The sequence below is a fragment of the Bactrocera latifrons genome, unplaced genomic scaffold (genome assembly GCF_001853355.1).
Source record: "Bactrocera latifrons isolate USDA-ARS-PBARC rearing strain unplaced genomic scaffold, ASM185335v1 scaffold_121, whole genome shotgun sequence".
Lineage (NCBI taxonomy): Eukaryota > Metazoa > Arthropoda > Insecta > Diptera > Tephritidae > Bactrocera > Bactrocera latifrons.
The window spans coordinates 567,525-589,016 of NW_017534642.1; the positions used below are offsets into that span (position 1 = coordinate 567,525).

General features: G+C 36.9%; 1 protein-coding gene across 1 annotated transcript in view; it reads right to left on the bottom strand.

Annotated features, from left to right (window-relative positions):
* Positions 1-21,492, bottom strand: part of LOC108978415 — a 109,630-nt gene that overhangs the window by 51,375 nt on the left and 36,763 nt on the right. The window contains 1 exon segment of the mRNA XM_018948683.1: positions 2,471-4,227. Coding sequence (XP_018804228.1) covers positions 2,837-4,227 — 1,391 coding nt within the window. The 3' untranslated portion in view covers positions 2,471-2,836.

Below are 21,492 nucleotides of genomic sequence, written 5' to 3' on the forward strand. Positions count from 1 at the left end.
AATAAATAAAAGTGAGCCACTATTTATTATTACTCAAAAAAATTTAATTTGAGTTTAAGTAATTTTTCCAAAAATTTTTCATTTTTACTTTAAAAAATTCTATTCGAACTAAACTAAATTTTTCTTAATACCAAAACTGTTATTTTTTACAACTGTTTACAAAATATGTGAGTTCATTCTAGAAATGCCAAAAATAAATTGCCGAAATATTACGCTCATATTTTGGAAGCATTTTAATAAAATTCAAATATTTTCGCCAACCATTTTTCAAACTAATAAACTGTGTTAGAGCACTACCAGCAGGTCTACAACTCAAAGCCAACTTAACCGAAATATATGCGAGAAATTCCTATTCCCACACACGCACCCATACAAACATATGCATGGCTAAAAGTTAGCTTATGTGGCTAACCCGCCGGACTGCGTCCTATCACAGGCAATTCATAAATCTTCTCATATCTCGAGCTGAGCTGGCAGCTACCAAGTATGAGTGTAAATATGTGTGTTTATAAGAGTATATGTATATGTGTTTGTGTGTGTGACTGCCGACTAATAAGACATCTCAAAAGTCACTTGAAGACAGTAACATCGTAAGACTGGAAAAAATTGTGTCAAAACCACAATGGCAACAGTGTAGACAGTGCGCCGCAAAGTATGCTTAGACGCAAATAAATGCACAGCACACATGCACATGCATTACATGTGTAGTATACAAATAGATATACTCGTATATACAAATACAGAAATACATATAGTAGTACATGTGCGTACATGTATGCGGGTGGCAGCTTGAACCTTTCATTATCATTTCCATGACAGCGCGTTTGCATGTGGATGTGAGTGTGTGCATGTTGGCAGGCTGCTGAAGTGGTCAGTTAGCAAGTATGCGCCGCAAAGTATGCTAACAACAATCAGAAATATAAAATATACAGTTATTTGCGGCTACGAGGGTCAGCTGCGGAGAGATATGTCAACGCTGTCGCCGACTCACCTCATTACTGGCACACAATACACGATACACTACAACAAATTGCACTAGCACGAACGAAGCGTGCTGTATCAACGGTGTTTATGCGACTGTAGTGGTGCAGTGAAGTTGCCCAATCGGTTGACCGACTTCAGTTTTTAACTAGTTTCGGTTAACGTTATTCAATTTAATTTAATTAAATTTATGTAAGCAATTTTTATATGTCTGCTTGCAGCAAATAAACCAGCACACACCCAAACACATATATACACATTCACATGCCATTTATGTTAATATAAAACACATGGCTTTTTAATTAAATGAAATGTGGCAAATTTAGTGGCTGCTGATGTATGCATATGAATGAATGCATGTGTGCGTGAGTGTGTGATTGTGGCGTTGCCAACTAGCTGAAATATTTGTGCTGATTACTTGCGATAGTTGTGCTCGACGCATTTACGGAATATGCGCACACATACACACATACGCATCGGGTATTATTTCATATAATTGCTCGTATCTTAATTGTATGATCTTTGGCAGCCACAATAACGGTATGTATTTGAATTTAAATTAATGCGAAATTTGCATTTGTCGACTTTTCGCTTGGCAAACCTGATTGTTTGTTAATTAGTGAGTTGTCATGCCGTATTAAAGACGAAAATTCACAGGAAATTTTAAACAACATTCGGTGGTTAGAATGCACAAAACAAAATGAAAATGATGATAGATAGATATTGTTATATTTAACCATTTTCCAATTATTTAATTTTAGTAATACTATTTAAAAGAGTTTCAAGAACGTGCTGGGAAAGAATGAACCACAAAGCAAAATTTATAGAGACAGCAAACAGAAGGCACTTAATAACTTATATCATCGACAAATATAAAACAATTTTAAAAATTACTAAAAAAATTATAAAAATAAACAAGAAACTAAGTTAACTTCGGTTGCTCGGAAGCAAAGTAACCTTAATATTGGTTACTTGAAAAAGTCTTTTCGTATTTCTAATCAAACTTTAACTTATTTCTTTTTTATATTTGAACAATAGTCTATGCCTATGTGGTCCCATACCGGCAATTTCGACAACTGAGCAGTCGTTTGGCGTGAGAAGCACGTATGTAAAATTTCAAATTGATAACTCAACAGTGGAACTAGTTCGCGTATATACAGGCAAAGCTCGCGACGCTGATCATTTGTATATCTCTGACTTTCCTACAGGGCATTACAAAACTTATAGGCAAACTGATTGGGAATAAAAATTAAAAAAAAAAATCGTAAATATACAATCTCGCACCACATTACATTCACACCACATACATATGTATATTAATTCAGTCACATTTAGCTAAAATCTCAGAGCTTACTGCAACTTTAAATTTATTATTCTACTACTACGACGCGTCAATTGGATTTCATGCGTTAAAGTTAACTTTAAGCGCTTTCACACACTCCCATTCGCACGGACCAAAACACCCACCCATCCCCTTTGCTTGACTTACATTTACATTATGAGTCTCAAAGTTGTGCTGATGACTATGCGCTTGAGCCTTAGCTTAGTATAAAAAAATGCCGCCGCCGCACACTCACACGCGTATCACGTCGCCTGGTGTCGATTTCGACTTGGTCGTCAGTTCACTGAGACTGCCAGCCAGTGAGTCGTGCTCGTTGTCACTATCTAGGCCTGCGCTGTGGGCGCTTGTGCTCGCCGCCGTTGTTGCGTTGGCTGTGGACGCCGCGCCTGCTGCGACGCCACCCAAGCTGTCATCCAGCATTGTGGGCGCGCCCATGGCCGCATATGCTACCGCAGCATCGTCAGCAGCCCTGTCGCTTAGCAGCAGGCTGTGCGGTCATCTTAGCGATTCGCGTCACATAAAGACGTCAGCGCCGGCGCTGACCATGCCGCCCGCTTTGCGCGGCGTCGTCGGCACGCCGTGTGGACAATGCGTCGCTGTGCTGGCATTCGAAGTGTTCACACCTGAAGCCGCTGCTGCCGCATTCATAGCTTTCGACTCGTCCTCGAAGGTGACCATTTTCTCGCGTGGTTTCATAATGATCTGCATTTGCTGCGGTGGTGGCGGTTGCCCTGTGCAAATGAGCGTCTGTGGTGGGCCCAGCTGCAGAGCGTGCGGTAGACCGCCAGCCATACCCATGCCGCCACCGCCATGTTGTATGGTTGGGGAGTAACGGCGCGCTGGGGGTAGCGCCAAATCACCGACACCCGATAAATTGAACTCACTAACGCTGCGCGGCACGAAATACTCCATGTGGTGCTCGGGTATGCCGGTGGAGCGACGTATGGGTGTGTTGCGTTGGAAAGCAGAACCCGCCGAACGCCGTGGCAGCGAACTGTACTGTGTGAGCGTATGCGCCGGTCCAAAGAACATCGTCTGGTGATGGCCTAGTGTGTTACCGCCGAAACCGCCAAGTTGCGCCGGCATATTGGAATTGCCGTTGCTGCTGTTTCCGCCGCCGCCACCGCTCAAGGCGAGCAGCTCAGCAGCAGGTCGTTGTCAAGAGGACTTCGGCGTGACTGCCACGGAGACAAGCGCAACGTCCTCGCCTTGCGGCATCACGTGATCTTGTACGCTGAATTTGCGCAGCCACATTACAATCTCGGTTTGTATGAGACTGAAGCACATGGCCACCACGGCCATGCCGACGAGTATGTACGCGGATGCGAGATACAGTGTGAGGTTGCCGGTGGGCGCCAATTCGCCGAAACCGATGGTGCCCAGCGAAGTGAAGCAGAAGTAAAGCGCCTCTAACACGCTCCAGTTTTGCAGTTTGTGGAAGAGCACTGCGCCTGAAGTGACGTAACAAACCAGCACCATGACGCATATGGAGATGGGCACGCTGGGACTGTGTGTCGACGCATGCATACCCATACCGATGGAGCCGCTATGATGATAGGCGGGCTTGGGCAGTCCATAATGATGCGCAGCGGCGGAATGTAGCTTCCCACTGCCACCGCCACTGTGATGATAAATTTTATTCGCACTTTTACCGCTGTCATTCGGTGGCAACTTGCCGTTGCCGCTACTAGTGCCACCGCTACCGTTATTGCCTGTATTACCAGCGCCGCTGCCGTTGCTTACGGCGCTTTTGGAGCGCGCTTTGCGGAAGAGGCAGCGCATGGCGGCGGAGAGACCCTCACCCATGGCGGATAGGTATAGCAGCACGATGGGAATGCCGAAGAGCGCGTAGATGAGTGCGGCGATGCGACCCCACTGCGTGCGCGGCGAAATACCGCCATAACCTGGAAAGAAAGAAGAGAGGCATTTAGTACAATGAAGTCGAATAACATATGTTCGTTTTTATAAACTAATCTAACTTGGCGCTTCGATTATGAGACCCGTTAGTTAATTTCAAGATACTTGAAAAATGCAATTACGCGCTGTAAAATACGCAACACCAAATTTGAATGTCTGTGGTTACTTTGACATGCCTATGTGCAGTATTTGAAATGCTCCTTTGAAGAGGTTATCGCATAGCGACGAGAAGGCATTTCAAACAGTAGTCATGTGTGGCCAGTAGGACATTGCTGACTTAGTTTTGGCATTGTTTGGTCTAATTGGCCGGAGAGCTTTCCATTGCCAGGCTATAAAATCTTCTTCTAGTCGACCCTGGCGGGGTATGTCGTCCGAATGGACGAAAATACTCCAGCTCTGAAAGTAGTCGACGTAGTACCAGCCAGGGGAAGAAGAAGAAAATAGATACCTCCACTCCATTGGAAAGACCAGGTGAAGTAGGACTTGGCTTCGCTTGGAGTCTCCAATTGGCGCTACCTTGTGAAAAAATAAACAACTGATGCGATGTTGTTAACTCGGCTATAAAGCGTTTGCGGTTTCTACGCAAGTAAAGAAGAAGAGAAGTGGATATAATCGATCTACTTATCACGTGGAAACTCCTTTGGCAGGCTTTGCAGCCTCTTGTGTCCAATGACACTATGACGAAGCTTTTCTTGACGGACCTTCAATACAAATTCTCTAACCCTAAATGAATGTGCTTGGACTTAGCTTCATGGGAACTCGTTGTTTTTTATGAAGAAAATCAGTCTGCACTCATAAAAATTTGGTAACGCTGTCTCGATTCGGATGTTACGAAGTGAAAGCCTAGAGCTACAAACAAACTCGATCTTTTTCGAAGGAAATGCAACCGATATTAGAAAAGTTATTACAATGGCCGTTAGAGGAAAGAAGCCTTTTTTGAAAACGAGAGAAAGGCATATGACTCCGAACTCAAGCAGGGCCTTCAACCGTTCGTCCCGTTTTCTTGCTGGGTCATCATATACCCGTTTGCGGTAAACGTAGTCAGTTGCCTGCTTTGTTACGCTAATGTAGACATAAACATATACACGACGTGCAAATCTACATATTTTATGTACGAATATACACACACGTACTCATATATATATATATTGCATATGTAAATAGCCTTTCAGGTTTTCCAACAGCTACAGGCCCATTTCCGCTAGCGAATCTGCCACTTAAGCAACTGTTACTAAATACCATACTTTGCCGTAATTTAGCCATGGGGCAGCGCCACGAAGACAGACAATAGACACAGGCATTCATGCCACACTGAGCGCCTGGTAAGCTGAGTGTTTGTGTGTGTAAATTTGGTCAGCCGGGTATATTTTGCAGGGATTTAACGTCGGTCAACTGTTGCGAAGTCACGGCAACGCCGAAGGGACAGAGTTGGGCACTAAGTGTTAAGCTCGATTTATCCCTGCGTGTGTGTGTATCGCGCTAGTTCAAGTTTGCACATATGACGACACTTAAGCGCAGCGCTGCGGCACTCAACCAAGCGCGCATAGAGACACACATTCGCGCGGCTGACACACGTGCGGCCCGAGGCTGTGACCGCACGTTCCGCTATATCCGGACCCTTCATTAGCTTTTATGCTAATACTTAATTTTACATATAGACATGCGTGTACAACTTTTATGCAACCGTTTGGCTGTGTGTATATATGTATGTACCATATATGTACATATGTATATCCATATACATATAAAATTTGTGCTTTGATGAGACATTTTGCTAGTTTTCAAGTACATAGCTGTATTTGAGCAACGTGTGAGTGTAGCCGTGTGACCTCAAATGGTGGCAACTTTTAAAGTGAATTACCGCTAAATGCCGGTAGAATGGAGTTCTAGGAAATTTTTGTTAGTGGTCACGTCTCACTGGCTTAATTGTGGAGACTGAAATTCAACCGCTTTCAAAATTACAATATTTAACGGATGTTATGCATATGACACGTAACTTACTTCAAAATTTGTTGGAAGCCCTTTAGTGGCAAGCGAAGACTCTCACATGCCAAAATTTACACAAATTCTTCTATACATATTTAACTTTATAAGTACAGAATTTAATGTAGAATTTAAAGAGTTTAAATATAAAGCAAACAGAACATAACAAAATATCAAAAAAAAAAAAAAAATTTTGTCCCAAAACATGAAAAAATTCTTTCTAGTAAAGGAAAGTAAAGGAAAAACGTAGAATTAAAAAAAAAAATGCTGACTTCAAAAAAAAAATTTTTGTTTTGCTCCCAAAATTTTGGGTTCAAAAAAATGTGTCCCAAAATCATTTGAATTACGTACTATGATTCTAAATACCTAACTCAACGAAAAATAAAAGTTTTTGCTAAGTCTATTCATTAAAATTAGTTCAGTATAATTGTCCCAAAATGTTGGTTCAATATAATTTGCTAAAAAGTCATTTTCATAATCATTTATGTTTCTAAATACCTAATTAGACTAAAAGTAAAAGTTATTTGCTAAGTTTGTGCATAAATATAACTTCATATTAATAGTCCCAAAATTTTGGTTTCAATAAAATTTGTCCAAAGTCATTTGATATTATTTTCCTAAATACCTAATTCAGCCAAAAATAAAAATTTTCATTGTCCCACAGTTTTGGTTTCAATAAAACTTGTCCCATACACATATATTACTTCACTTTAATTGGCCCAAAAAATTAAACGCGCTAAAATTATATTCTAATTTAAAGGTGAGATGCATACAAACAAATAAAAAAATTAAGATGGCCAACAAATCTTTTTTAAAATTTTTTCAAATCGTAATTTTAAGTGAGAACAAATGCTAAATTTGATTCTTTTAAACGCTTTGTTTTCCATCTAAGCAATAAAAAAAAAATCACTTAATTCTAATTGAGGAGATTTTTCAGCCGAAATATTGCATGTTAACTGTCCCAAAACATTTTCTTTGCACAAGCGATGCATTTAAAAGACAAGAATGCATTTGTTTCAAAAAATATTGCATAAATACAGAAATGTGTATGGTTTTTCAAATTTCTTAAATTTTTTGGGACAGAGAAAATTTATCTCAAAAATTAAAAAATGCAAGTTCTTCGATGTATTATTTTTAAAATTAATGCAAATGCATAAAATGTTGAAATTTTTAAAAATGAAAATTTTGGGACAAATATTTTTTTATTTGTTTATTGTCATTTCAGTTAAACAATTAAGCAAATTTTTGAAAAATATAGTCCGAATTATGTGAATAAAAAGGACAGCGGAATAAAACATGCATTTGGGGATATAAAATGTCTAATTTATGTGACCCAGAATTTTGCTTTGGCCTACAGTAAAATGTTTTTTCTCACAACATCATTACTCGGATGTAAATATTAACATTTCTGAACTTCTATTTCCTGCAGGATTGCATTACACTCTTATATATTGCAGCTCGTATGTCAGCATACTGCTATGTACTATGTAAGCGAGCAAATCTTGACTAAATGCAAGGCAAATAAAAAGTGGCCTAAAATTAATGGTCTCCTCGGCTACTCGGTTGAAACAGTAATTTTTGGCATAAAAGAATGGTCACAATTACAACCGTAAACGCACACATACGTATTCACACATGCGCACGCACATGGCAGCGTCATACGTGTGCACACACGACCAGCTGCAAGCAAAGCAACTACTATTTTACACGCTTTTTATCACTTTTGCTGTCATTTGTGTAGCAAATAAAAAATATTTACAATTTCCTCTTGCAACTTGTTGTTGTGTAGCTGTTAAGCTCGTTTTCCATTTTGTTATTATATCTTTCTATCCTTTTTGTTGCAACTTATTTGTGCTGTGGTTATTGTAACTTGAATTGCTACGCTTGTTGTGTGCCTTTATGGTGCTTCCAATCTAGTTGGCTAACAATATGCTGACATAAAAACAACAAAAGCAAAGCGTCGAGCGGCATAGAAGTAAAATTTGCTTAAATAAAAACCGAAGCTGCACGGCGCAAAAAGTTTTACGGCTCTCACCGCCACAGTCGTTCATTCGTCACAACAACAACCACAAAACACTTTGTGTACACACATACTTATGTAAGCGTAAGCAATTGCATGGTAGCGTGTATCATATGACAAGCGTTGCTGCTTTGGTTGGTGCTTCTGGTTAGTTTTGTTGTTAGTTTGTCAGTTTTAATGTGGAAACTTTTATAATTGAGTAAAAATTTCGGTGCGTCCACAAGTTATACAAATATGAGGGCATGTAAATACAAGCATGCCCATAAATATTTATAGAGTACACCCCCAAAGCTTATGCGTTGATAAGGCTCACTAGTTGTGCTGTGCTACAGCTAAGCATATGGTTGATGTTGCCTGCGCAAAGACCAGTACTCAGTTCACTAACACAGAGTGCCCCACAAATTTTATTTTATGTCTTTAAAAGACAAAAACCATTGTATTTTTTTTTAATCTCTTAATTTTTTGGGACAGAGAAAATTTGTCCCAAAATTGAAAAATGCAAGTTTTGCAATGTATTATGCTGAAAATTAATTTATTATTTCAAATATTAAAATTTTGGGACAAATAATTTTTTTATTTTGTTATTATTTTCCTGATACATTACCAGGCTTATAATCACTTAGATATTTCATAATTATGAGAATACAAATTTTGGGAGAAAATTTTTTTTGGTAATTTCTAATTTTTTTCGTTAAAATTATTTTATAACTTATTACTTTATTTTTGAAGTAGACAACAGCGAAAACAAGTAAAATAAACAACACAACGTCTCTTAGAAAGGAAAGAATTTTGAAATTTGAGAATACAAATGTTGCGAAAATTTTTTTGCATTTTTTTCACTTTCTTTTGCAATTTATTACATCGAAAATAAGTAAAATAAACAGCACAGACATACTCGGAATTTTTAATTTATGCCTTTAAAAGGCATAGAGTACATTAACTTCAACAAAAATTATCGCAGAAACACAAGTATTATATTTTTGAAAATTTCTTACATCCTTGGGACAGACAAATTTTGTCCAAAAATTTATTTAAAAATGCGAGATATTTGATTTATATGGTTTAGAATCATGTAATAATGAATTGAAATTATTATAAATAAATTTTTGTGACAAATATTTTTTACAGTTTCTTATATTAACGCACAAAATTCATTTACTTCAACAAAAAAACATCGTATTTTATTTTTGAAAATTTCTTACTTTTATGGGACAGACAAATTTTGTCCCAAAATGGAAAAGTTGTTAGATTTTTGATTGAGCAGGTTTAAAATCATGTTGAGCCTCATAATTAGCTGACATTCTAAATCTTTGGGACAAGCATTTTCTTGCATAATTTCTTATATTAAAAAATACAGTGCATAGAATCATACTAAACACGTAAATATGTTGAGATTTGGGACAAACATTCACGCAAACTTTTCATTTTTGGTAATTTTTTTAATAAAGAATACTTTTTGGGACATATTCATATTCAAATTTCAAATATAAACTTTTGTAAAGCTTTTATTCACTGACATTCTATGAATTTAGGCAATTGTGGCGCTCGCAGTTCGAAATATAATTTTTGGACAGTTTTTAACTATAAAATAATAAGTATTTTTTTATTTATTTTATTTTATTTATTTATTTTATTTTATTTATTTATTTTATTTTATTTATTTATTTTTATTTTTTTATTTTTTTGCTCCTCAATGTATAAAGTGTCTATATATGCCTGCATTTCCTCACTGGGTTGCGACACTAACATTAATTCATAGAGAAATAAAACTTTATCAACTAAGTCCATATCAATGCAAATATTTGACCAAAAACGAACGGCAATTCGGGTGTAAATGACAGTGAGCATATGTAAAATGGAGAACAAAAGGCAGAAAAAAAGCGTATACGATAAAGGCGTAGGAGAGTTGTTCAACGGCTAATGGCGTACGTGAAAGGCAAAACAGTTGGCCAACAGTCCATTTGCCCAGTGTTGAGTTGTTAAATGGAAAATCCGCAATTTATGAGAATTTGTTTCCGACGCCTCTTTTTGCTGCATACTTACACTCACATTTGGGCACACATATATGTGTATATGTATATGTGTTCATACGAATGTAGGCAGGTGAAAAAGGGTTGTGTGTGTCACCTAGAGTGTGAGGAAAAAAGTATGCATAGTTAAATATCAACACAATGGGACGATAATAACTTTGAAAAGTTTGGCATTAAAATTGTATGCGTTGGGTGTGTTTACTTGCCACATTTGCATGTATAATATTATAAAATGTTGGAAATCAACTTGAAACTCGAAATTCTCAACTCTAATGGGATAAAGTGGCATTAAAGAGGCGAAGCGCTCATTACACTACTATTTGCGTCAATGACGCGGCTGAGGCAAGCAGTTGTATGCCACAACAAACTACATACGAAGCTGTATTTCATGAAAACAGGTGAGTGCTAGTTGAATCAGGCATACATCCAAGCCACTTTCAATATACTAAATGATCTGTTGCTGTACGTACTTGTAGGTATTCATAAAATTGGGTTTTCATTGTGAAAGCTTAAGCATGCAGCCTCACCGCTCGTTACTCTCATCGGCGCATATTTCACTTCCCTACATTCCCTTCATTCGTATACGATATTGGGGTATATCTGCTTTTGTCCGGAAAAGCCATTTTGATTCTCACTAATTATGTTCGAGCTTATGGTATCTTATTCATCTAGCTGATTTTTTATAATATAGGCAGAGTATAAAACCAATTCCAATGAAACTTTGTTAATTTAAACGCATTGTGGAGTTTCGAAATTGGCAGCTTTATGTGTATTTGAACCGAAATTCATGTGAAACATCGCGTAAAATATTTTGGTTGGGAGCCTTCATACGGTTTTTCATAAAAATACTTCATTGGTTCGGATTCAAAAATTTTTGGGACAGTGCACTGTAAGAAATTTTAACCAAAAATTAATGTTAGGACTTAGGTGAAAATTTCCTAAGACACTGTTGGCAGTTATCTCATGATTTTTCGTAAAAATACTACATTGGTTCAGATAAGAAATATGTTGGGACAATGTAGTGGGACCTATTTTAATCAAAAATTCGTACCAGCCGAACGCGTTGAAACTTTTCTAAAGTACTTTAGCACATAATTTAATGATTTTGGAGCTGTAAAAAAATTAGGACCTGGTTTGGGACACATTTTCGTCGGTAAAATAAGATTTTTGTGTCTTAATACCGCGTAAAATATTTTAGTTGAAAGTCTTCTAATGATTTTTAGTAAAAAATAGTGCATGGATCGCGTTGAACATTTTTTGGAACAAAACTTAGACAAAACTTGTTATCAGCAAAGCTAGTTGAATCTTATCAAAGTACTTCAAACCGCGATTTTATGATTTTTACCTAAAAAAAAATATTGGCACATGGTTTGGGACACACTTTGTTCGGAAAGACGAGCTTGCTGCGCCTTCAAGAGCAGTTAGAAAATGCATACATACATGTATGTATGTATATCTATATAAAAACATAAAAATTTTGAAATCACTGCCCCCCACTGCCTGCATAAATTTGCACATTTCTATTGGAATTTCGGAGAATATTAAAGCAATGAATATTTAATCAGTTTCCAGCGCCCGTTTCTACAAAGGGTTCATTAGCATTGCGCGCACATGCACCCACACATATGTACATATATGCTTTGGTCCCACATGCTGTCGCAAAGGAGCCTGCCGCGGCAAGCAAGCCATCACTCATTTGTCTCAGTGCAGCGATTTGATGAATGTGCCATATATTAAATATGAAAGCTTATTCAGCGCCAAAAATATTCTTTATTTTGTGTGCGTAAGGCAAAACCGAATTTGTCTAGACCAAGGGGAAAACAAGTGCCACACAAGAGCCACACACACTCACACTGAACACATTTGCATTACAAAGAAGTTTCGACAATAGGTAGACTATAAATAAGTGCACACATATCATGTTGGCGCGCATCCCCCTCACATGAGTGACTTGTGTGTATCACAAAAGTTTTTAGCATGCTTGATGACGCACATAAAAGGATAAATCTATGCGAGTGCAATAACACTTTGCTTTCTGTAAGCCATTTGTCTTTCATATCGTATGCCACTTAATTTCGCTTAATTAGCGCTTTTACCTTTTGTTAATGTATTTAAAATTTGCAAAAGGAAACATTTGTGTTGTCATAAGTGCAGTTGAAAGTTCAAGCCGTTTAATGTAATTGCGTAAAACATATAAATTTTGAGCATTTACTGGGTATTAACAAAAATAACACTATTTTATATACATCTTCGAAAGCAAAAAATTTCGAACATTTTTGGGACATATTTTTACGAATTTTTTTTACAAGAATACCTAAAATACTTATATTCTATAACAAAAAGAAGTTAAATTTATATATAACTGTGTGCAAAGCACATTATCTCTTTTTGGGACGCAGAATTTCGAACTTAAAGTTCTCAAAGTTATTTGAAATTTTTGCACTGAATTAAGAGTGAACAACTAACTATCTAAAGCAGTTTCTTACATAAATTTTTTTTTTAGTTTTTTGGGACAAGCCAAAAATACTTTTACAAAATTTATCAAAACCCAAAATTTTGGGACAAAAATTTCTGCACACATTCTGCAAAATTGATTGTTAAAACAACAAACAGCGTTTGAAATTATTTTCAATACAATTATTGCCCCAAAGCAAGTCAAACTGCTTTATTTGTAAAGTTACTTAGCACGTGCCACTTGCCATTAATTATTTCATAATAACAAATATTAATTTTGGTATTTGCTTTTGACCGAAATCATAAAATGCTGTGAAGAATTATATTTAATATATAAAACGACCCTACGAGGGCGTTGTAAGCCTTCAGCAGCCGAAAATGTGTCACACTTTAACCCAAAGTTACTTAAAGCACATAATCATGAAATAGTGTGTTTGTGTGAGTTCATGGCATTTTGTCCCGATTTACAAGCATTTTCTTATTGAAATTAATATTTTGCTTGTGCGAAAACAAAGAAAGTCCAGTAAACAATGACCCACAAAGTGAAAGAATTTGATTTTTATCGCTTGGGTCAAATGGCACAGCAGACGCTGCTAATAGCTTCAGATACACTCATATATTCAGTTGTCACATATATTTATGCGCCTTTTTGCCCACTTCGTCGCCCAAGACCCACACATTTAATTTTATGTAACTAACCGATAAATATGGCATGTTTAAAAAATGACAATCTGCGGCCAAATTTAGAGCCCGTTTGAGCAGGCCACACCAATTCGAACGGACATCGAACGCGCCATCATTTAGCACCACTGCGCCTTTGGTATGCCTTTGGTCATTCACCACGCGTTTTTTGTTTTCTATTTTATTTGGCAGTCCATTTGTTTCAACTCCCCCGAACATGTACACGTGCGCCGCAGCTGCCACAAATATATTAGTCAATCATTACTCACTCGGCTGCTGTGAACAGCAGGAGGTCAGTGGCTAAAGAAGCTGTATGCTACAGTCAATTCTCAAGCCGACGCATTGTTCAGCCAGCCATAAAGGTCGTCTAGCCGTTAACGCCGACCGTGCGCACTGAGGTTAGAGATTCGAGTGCGATAATGGCAGATTTGTGATATTCTCGTGTTATGAGTTGGGAGGAAAAGCACGTTAAAAAAGAAGATGACTATGGATATGCTAAGCTTGCCATTTAGTGATTGCTTGTTTAGAAAAAAATATTACTTTATGTTTGAACAATAGACTTGAAAGTGATTCGGCAAGCATTACAAATGTTGAGACAATTCACTTTAATCATTTTCAATGTATGCTTTTGAAAATATTGCTCTTTTCGTATTTTGTCAATAGATGTCGTTGCAGTCATACATCTCCGGTGCTACCAATCACATTGTGTCATACCATATAGTGGTGGAAATCTGAGATTTTAGGCCTCATTTAGCGAAAAAAATTAAAGTCGGGAAAAATTAAAAAAAGATACAGCTGTTCAACAATGAGTGAAAATTATGAAACAATTGCTATATTTAGAAATTTTCTTATGAAAAATGCGATAGGATTATCTTTTTGTTCATTACTGCTCATTGTAAAAAAAAAAAAATAAGTTAAAATTTGATTAAAAATGCGAAWGGTCTTTTTCGCCTACCTATTGTAAGACAACTTAGTTCTATTTTGTTAAATAAAACTAATTAATATTAACTTTTAGGCAAGTGATTCGGTTCAAAATTTTGGGACCAGAAACAATTAGCAACATTATTGTTTTGATACTCTACAGACAAATTTTGTTAAAACTTCATAGAGCTACGCAGAGTACAGCTTAGACTTTTTTATTATAGTATTTGACTTTCCACCGTCTTTCCACTTCCCTACTTGCTCTCTCTTCAAGCAGTAGCCCTCACTTTTTTTTCCTTTCAGTTTCTTATGATCTTCAACTTCATCATTACTTTGGTTTCCTTTTTATTAACTTCACAGCCTTGTGCTTACGCCTCGTTCTACCATATACTCCAACTTATTATTAAGAACCAGTTCAACATTCGTGACCTCAACTTATTTCTGCCATCCTTTCCGCCTGCAGCTATTATTGGACGCCGTCTGTTCTGTAAAATATCCTTGGCGGGGGGAATTGTGGGGAAATAAATAAATTTTAGGCCGGAATTCAATCAGACGTTGCATATTACGAAACCTTAAATTAAATTACGCACTCATTTGCGGGCGACCTTCGAAAGGATAGCGGAAGGAATGATGAAGCGCAGCTGTCGGCCGCTGTGTGCCTGCGTGCGAGGGGGAAAAACAAACAAGCAACAGAAAAGCCGTAGTAAATGCGACTATGAGTGAAGGGCGGTGCCAAGTAGAAAATTGGAAAGCATATTTTTATTTTTGGTCTATATATATGCTCAATAATATACAGAAATTTTCCTTATCTCTTTTTCTGCGAATTTTTCAAATTATGTTTTCAGTCTTAATATCAATTTGTGTTTTAACATGCCGGGCATATTTTATTGAAAACATATATTCTGCATACTTTATGCGCCACAAATGAAAAACTTTGCATCCGCACTGATTTATGAGTCAATGATTGTAAATCAGCGTATTCTTTTCTATGCACTTTTTCTGCCTTCCTGCTTTTACGCGTGCCATATAAAATATGCGAGGAGTTTTGTAGCGAAATTTCAATGATAAGTGGTATTTTTGCCAAGCCAAAATACACACGCGCGCACTAGCTTAAGCGAAAGCGAAAGTGAACGCGAAATATGACACATTTCGGCGCTTCGAACATCGTAAAATATGTCGAGCAGCGGCGACTGCTGAGTTATGGAGCGTAAAGCGTTCAAAGTGGCGGACGACTGCTGCAGTCGTACTTGCAATTTTGTGCGCCACAGCCACAGATACGCGCCAGTTGTGCATAAAAAGCAAGTAATTGCAAGTTGTTTGCGTATGTACTTTATTTATTCGTGTATTAAAAATGGCGGGGATAAATAAATGCAACGAATGCTTTCCGAGTACACGAAAATGTGGCTTAAGTTGCCAGTAAGAGACGAGTTTTACACGAAATAATATGGAAATGAATTAATTTAATAATAAAAATATAAAATTTTGGGACAAAATTATTGAGCTTGTTTTTTTTTTCTTCCGTAAGGACATTAGTTTAATTCTTTATTTTGTTAATTTTTTTATTTTTGGGACAAAAGAATTGAGACACAATTTGCTTGAAACTACATTATGATATTGCTTCGCTGGAGTTAATTAGCTGCAAATACTGGTAAGTAAATTTTCTGCACATTATAGATACCAGTCATTTGCATCTAGGATTCACAATAATTCATTAATTTTTTCAAAAGCAATACTAGAAATGAAAATAATTGTGGGTGGAAAATAACTAAATTTCAATCTCCGTGAAAATAAATCGATTTTAAAGTGTGTTAGACATTTTCTTGAGAAGTATTTTTTAAATCTTGAGAGAACTAACATTTTGGGACAGTTTCGAAAACATTTTTTTATATTTTAAAGGCACTTAGCTGCATCCCGAAACATTATTTGTGGCATTTAAAACTGTTTAAAATTTTGGGACAGTTTCGAAAACAATATTTCATATCTTAAAAGTATTTAACTGCATTCTGAAATATTATTTTTGGCATGTAAGGCTGCTTAAAATTATGGGATAATTTTTGGGACAGTTTCGAAACTAATTTTTCGTATATTAAGGCTGTTAACTGCATTCTGAAACATTATTTGTGACATTTTACGGTGTTTAAAATTTTGGGACACTTACATATGTATATTTACTATACGGTGTCCTTTTGTATCTAAAAGTGCACAATATTATTCATAACTGAGCAGTTTCTACTCGCTTTAAACAGCGTTTTAACAAAAATAAATGTTAACAGCAGTGCTGATTCAGGTCAATGTCCAAAATGAACAGGCTTCATTCATTCGCCTAAGTTTGAAATATAAATGCTGCATTCGTTATTGCGAATTAAATGCAACCGCAACTTTATATACTTAAGCATAAATGGAAAGTGAAATCAAAACTTTGCTCCACACGCCAACAAATAACCATAAATGTGCTAACTATTGGGCGCACTGAACGTGTGGTATGAATTTCGAGGTTTTACAATTTGCACAATTTTTTGGACTTAGTTATTTTAGTTTTTTTCCTTTTTGCTTTTCACTTTCCCATTCATCTCACTTCAATTCGATACTTGTATGTCAGCCCCATTTAAGTTTTTAATACGTTGCCACATTTTTGTTTTTACCCTCTATTCAGCTATCCAATTATTTCTAATTGTGAATTTACAAATTCAACGCCAAAATGCTCACGAACTTGAAACTAAGCACCACTAGCTTTTAATCACTCATACGCCCTGGCGGTCGAAACGTGCTCGTCTGCAGTTGACCGCAACCAATGTAAGGGAAATATGTTGTACGCTAGCGTTGGTGAAATTCCGAAAATAGTGAGAGTAAAAATCAAATACAACAACAATCACGCAGTGAATTTTGCAGCAGAAAATCATTTGGAACCACTACAATGGACAGATATACCGTGATCACATGCCGCGTTGAGTGCTAAGCCGTGACGCACTTCACTGTTGGCATACATACACATAGCTACGTATGTATGTATGTGGGCGTATGTTTATGGCTAGGCGAAAGGGTGCAAATGCTTATACTTGGAAGTACGTGTTGTTTTCATTTCACTTTTGCTGCTTTTTATAATTCCCTCTCTGTTTTGCTTGATGGTTATGCTTATTGCTGCTGTCATTCAATGCCACACTGTTGGACTTTAGAGCACGCGCTTCTTTGCTCTGAGCTTTATTTATAAACAGAATATTTTTAAACATATTTTTCGTTTTTCTTTTAGTTGCTCACCACAGCTGTGACCTAAGCGTATGCCAAGTGGTACATCTGATATTTGAAAATGACTTAAATACTTTTATCGACGCATAAAAATGGCTCAATGTGAGAATTGCTTACACTTTTTGAAAAACAACTGTAAAATACTATTTGAGAAACAATTTTTGGGACACTTTTAGGACAATGTAAAAATATTTTCAACAGCAAAGCTTTCAATTTTAGACAAAAATGTAAAAATGTCCAAATATTACAAAGAAAAATTAATTTCCTTGAAATTTGCAAAAAAAAAATCACAGCATCGTCTTACAATTATTGTGAACCTGAATACTAAAAAAAAATTGGAACAAATTTTGGGACGCTTCAATTTTCTTGAATTTTCTTGGGACGCTTCACAGCTTTGTCTTAGAATTAATGTGGTCCAGGATACTAGAAAACATTTTTTGGAACAAACTTTGGGACAAATAAATTTTCCTGAAATTTGTGAAAAAATCACAGTTTCGTCTTAGAATTATTGTGACCAGTTTAAAATCTCAAGTTTACTTAATGTTTGAGAAGGTTTGTCACAAAAATTTTGGGACAAGCAAACTAAAAAGTGGAAAATATATCTTGGCGTCAATGTTCATTCTAAACATTGTTCAGCAAATCCCTACAGAGTAGTTATAAAAATATCTAAGTATGTCTTAGTTAATGTATGTTTAGGGAAGCATAACAGTGATTTGTTTCATCATGCCGCAGCTGATGTTGTGTCTAACCGGTTTTTGGCATATATTTTGTCACACTTTGTACTACGCCTTACCCTTTTTTGCTTCAAATGTCCTTTTTTCATTTTTCCTGCTTTCATAACTACATTTTCTCTACTTTTTTTTTTGCTGTTTTTCCACTTTTGTTGCTGTTTAACTCTGCCAAAGTCTGAGTTATGTTTGAGTGACCAGTGTCATGACATAAAATATGCCGCAGCGGCAGCTGACATCACTGCAGTTATGGAATATTGATAGCTGCCGCTTTTCACCACACCCCCTCCCCCCTCCGACCTTGCTCAACATTTTGCAACAACAGCAAGCAATTCGATAGCATATTTATGTGCCTTGCATAAATTTAGGCGATAATCGCAGACGAGGGTCACACTCAGGTCGTTGAAAAGCGGTCACAGCGGCGCAGAGCGGCGCTGGAGTGCGCAAAAAGTTGAGTGTGTGTATGCGCGTGAGTGTGCGAGTAGTTTGGGTACACCGAGCACAACACAATTTTCACAAAACACACACACACAGGCACATTGACATATGTCAATTTCGTGCGTGATTATCGTTTGTGTCAACTGCACACATGACACACACACACGCAAACRTGAAAAACACTTAAAAATACTTGCCTACACACACACACACTCACATTCAAATATCAACAATTGTTGGCTTATGCATCTGCATATGTGTGTGTGTATATGCGGCTGCACGCATATGTCAAAGTTCGATTTTGATGTGCTTCCGAAAGTCAGGAATTGCTCGTTCGCTAAATCCGTTGACTGACCTTTTTGCGCTAATAACCACAGCAAACTGCAACCAAACAATGTATGCGCGGATGTGAGTGTATGTGTGCGTGCGAGGTATGCGGAAAACATGAGGCAGCAGCGTCAATATTGATGTTAAACAATTTCAACTTAAAAACGAACAACAACAACAGCGACTGCCATGAATATCGGCATGACAGTGCAAACAACAACAGCAATGTTTTCAAGGCAAAACTGACTTAATAAATAGCAGCAACTCCATCATAACCGTGGCGCTGTGCCGCTGTGTCATTGGGTCGCCAGCTCATACAATGCTCGCTTCATGGGTATTTTCCACCTAACACCCAGCCGCCGCCCACTAGACGCGCCGCGCCCATCTCCTTTCAGCGCGCAACAGGAGTAGCTGCTGCGATTATGCGTTGCGTTGCCTGCGTACTAATGATGTTCTCACATTGTCCCACGGAGCGTGAGTGCATGCCTCTGTGTGTGTGTGCTGATGACATTTCAAAAATTTATTGGCTATTTGATGTGTCGCATCAGGCAGCGCCTTATTTGAGTCAGTTACACACAGATATGTATGCGTATGTATTGGTGCCTTAACACACATACAAATAAAGCGCTGCACCGAGCAGACAGTTGCCAGTGGGTAAATGCATACAAACGCAAATGTTTGCAAATACAAATAACCTCAACTGGATTTCAAGAATGAAAGTAAACGATTTCATTGCAACCAAGTCCTTGAATGGAGTAGAAGATTTCTAGTTAAAGCGAAAAATACGGCATAAGACTGAAAGGATTTTGGCCCCAGATTATTCGATGAATTTAATCAGTTTAGCATAAAACATTGGGTAGTCGAAAAAGTCTTTTCGTATTGCTAATCAAACTTCAATTTATAGTATATCGAAATTTCCAGAATGGAGACGAGCGAACCATGCTTGTGCTACACTAACTGATACAGTAACGTCTTCATAAACTTTACAAATTTCATTGGTGGCTCGCGTAGCATTCTTCGCTTTTTTATACAAAGATTTCAAAATTTCTTCATTATTTTCACTCATTTTTGAACCGTTTTAAGATTTTTCAACTTCCCTGAATTTTTTTTTTGTTTTTTTTTTTTTTTGTTAAATGAAGCTTAAAATCTCACCTTTGCAACCCTCTAGCATTGGAGATGTACGACTGCAACGACATCGACGGACAAAGACTTTTTCGACTACCCATTATTTGATATAGAGAGCTCGTTTAACGGATATTTGTTAAATTTTGTAATAAAAAAATATGAGAACAAAGCTGATGATATTTCATAAACCCAATGAGAACTTCATGAAAAAGTATGTATATAAGTGAAGAATAGTGCCAATTGAGTTAGCTCGCTGCCCCTAAGAGGTATCAGGCTTCATAAACTCAATGAGAGTTCTATGAATGAGATAGCAAACGAATGAAGTGTGTATTTTTAAGCGAAAAATAGTGCCAGTACAATTCGGAATCATTACTTCGACGGATTTTGTGCTTAAATACACATACCTTACAAGGTATCAATAAGTTCAAACCCGTACATGAAGTCAGCGTTGATGACCCTGATTGAACGGAAAATGCTCGATTTGAGTATGGGCAAGGTTCCACAATACATTCTGAAAAATGTCTCTGAGTCTTTGTAAAATAGTAGTATATGTCGCTCAGAAACTAAAATTGTCTGTACTAGCGTCTGTGTTACACTACGGCGAGCACTATAGACGTTAATAATTTAATTTACGGAGAAAAAATATATATGTATTTTAAATAGAAAAAGGGTGTTGGGGACATAAAAAGTTAAGCTTTAACCAAATCTTATGAAAGAAACAAACAAATTTTTGTAAAGGACCAAGGTAGGAAGCCAAAAAACTGGGTTAAATGAATTTTTCATAAATGAATTTTGAGGTTATGTGAACAAAGTCTGTCGTTTTCGATGGGGTGATTTTTTTCACAAAAATTATGTACTCTGGACCAATATGAATAAAATTTAAATTAACTGTGAAACGTTTAATATTGTTTCTATGTAGAGAGTCCTTCGTATAGTTCTTGTGCTGGCAGCAAAGTTAAAATATATATATTTAAACTTATACAGAAATGTTAGTATAATATTATTTTCTTGCACAACATTTTGAATTTATTAAAAAAAAAAACTCAAATATGTATTTGGGAGTTGTCAGTTTACCTGCGCCATAAATGGCTTTGGAACTTTGAGCGATTTTATTTTCGCATTTTATCTGCAACTCATGAAATTTAAAAGCATTTTCTCATCTGAGTATTTTGCAAATAAACTCGCATAGAATTGGCTACTTTGATTATATCTAAACTTTTCGGTGCATTTCACACGCAAATTACCTTATCGGGCGCTCAAAGCGCACCGAACGTGTTCTGTGGGTTTAAGCGCTCATATCAG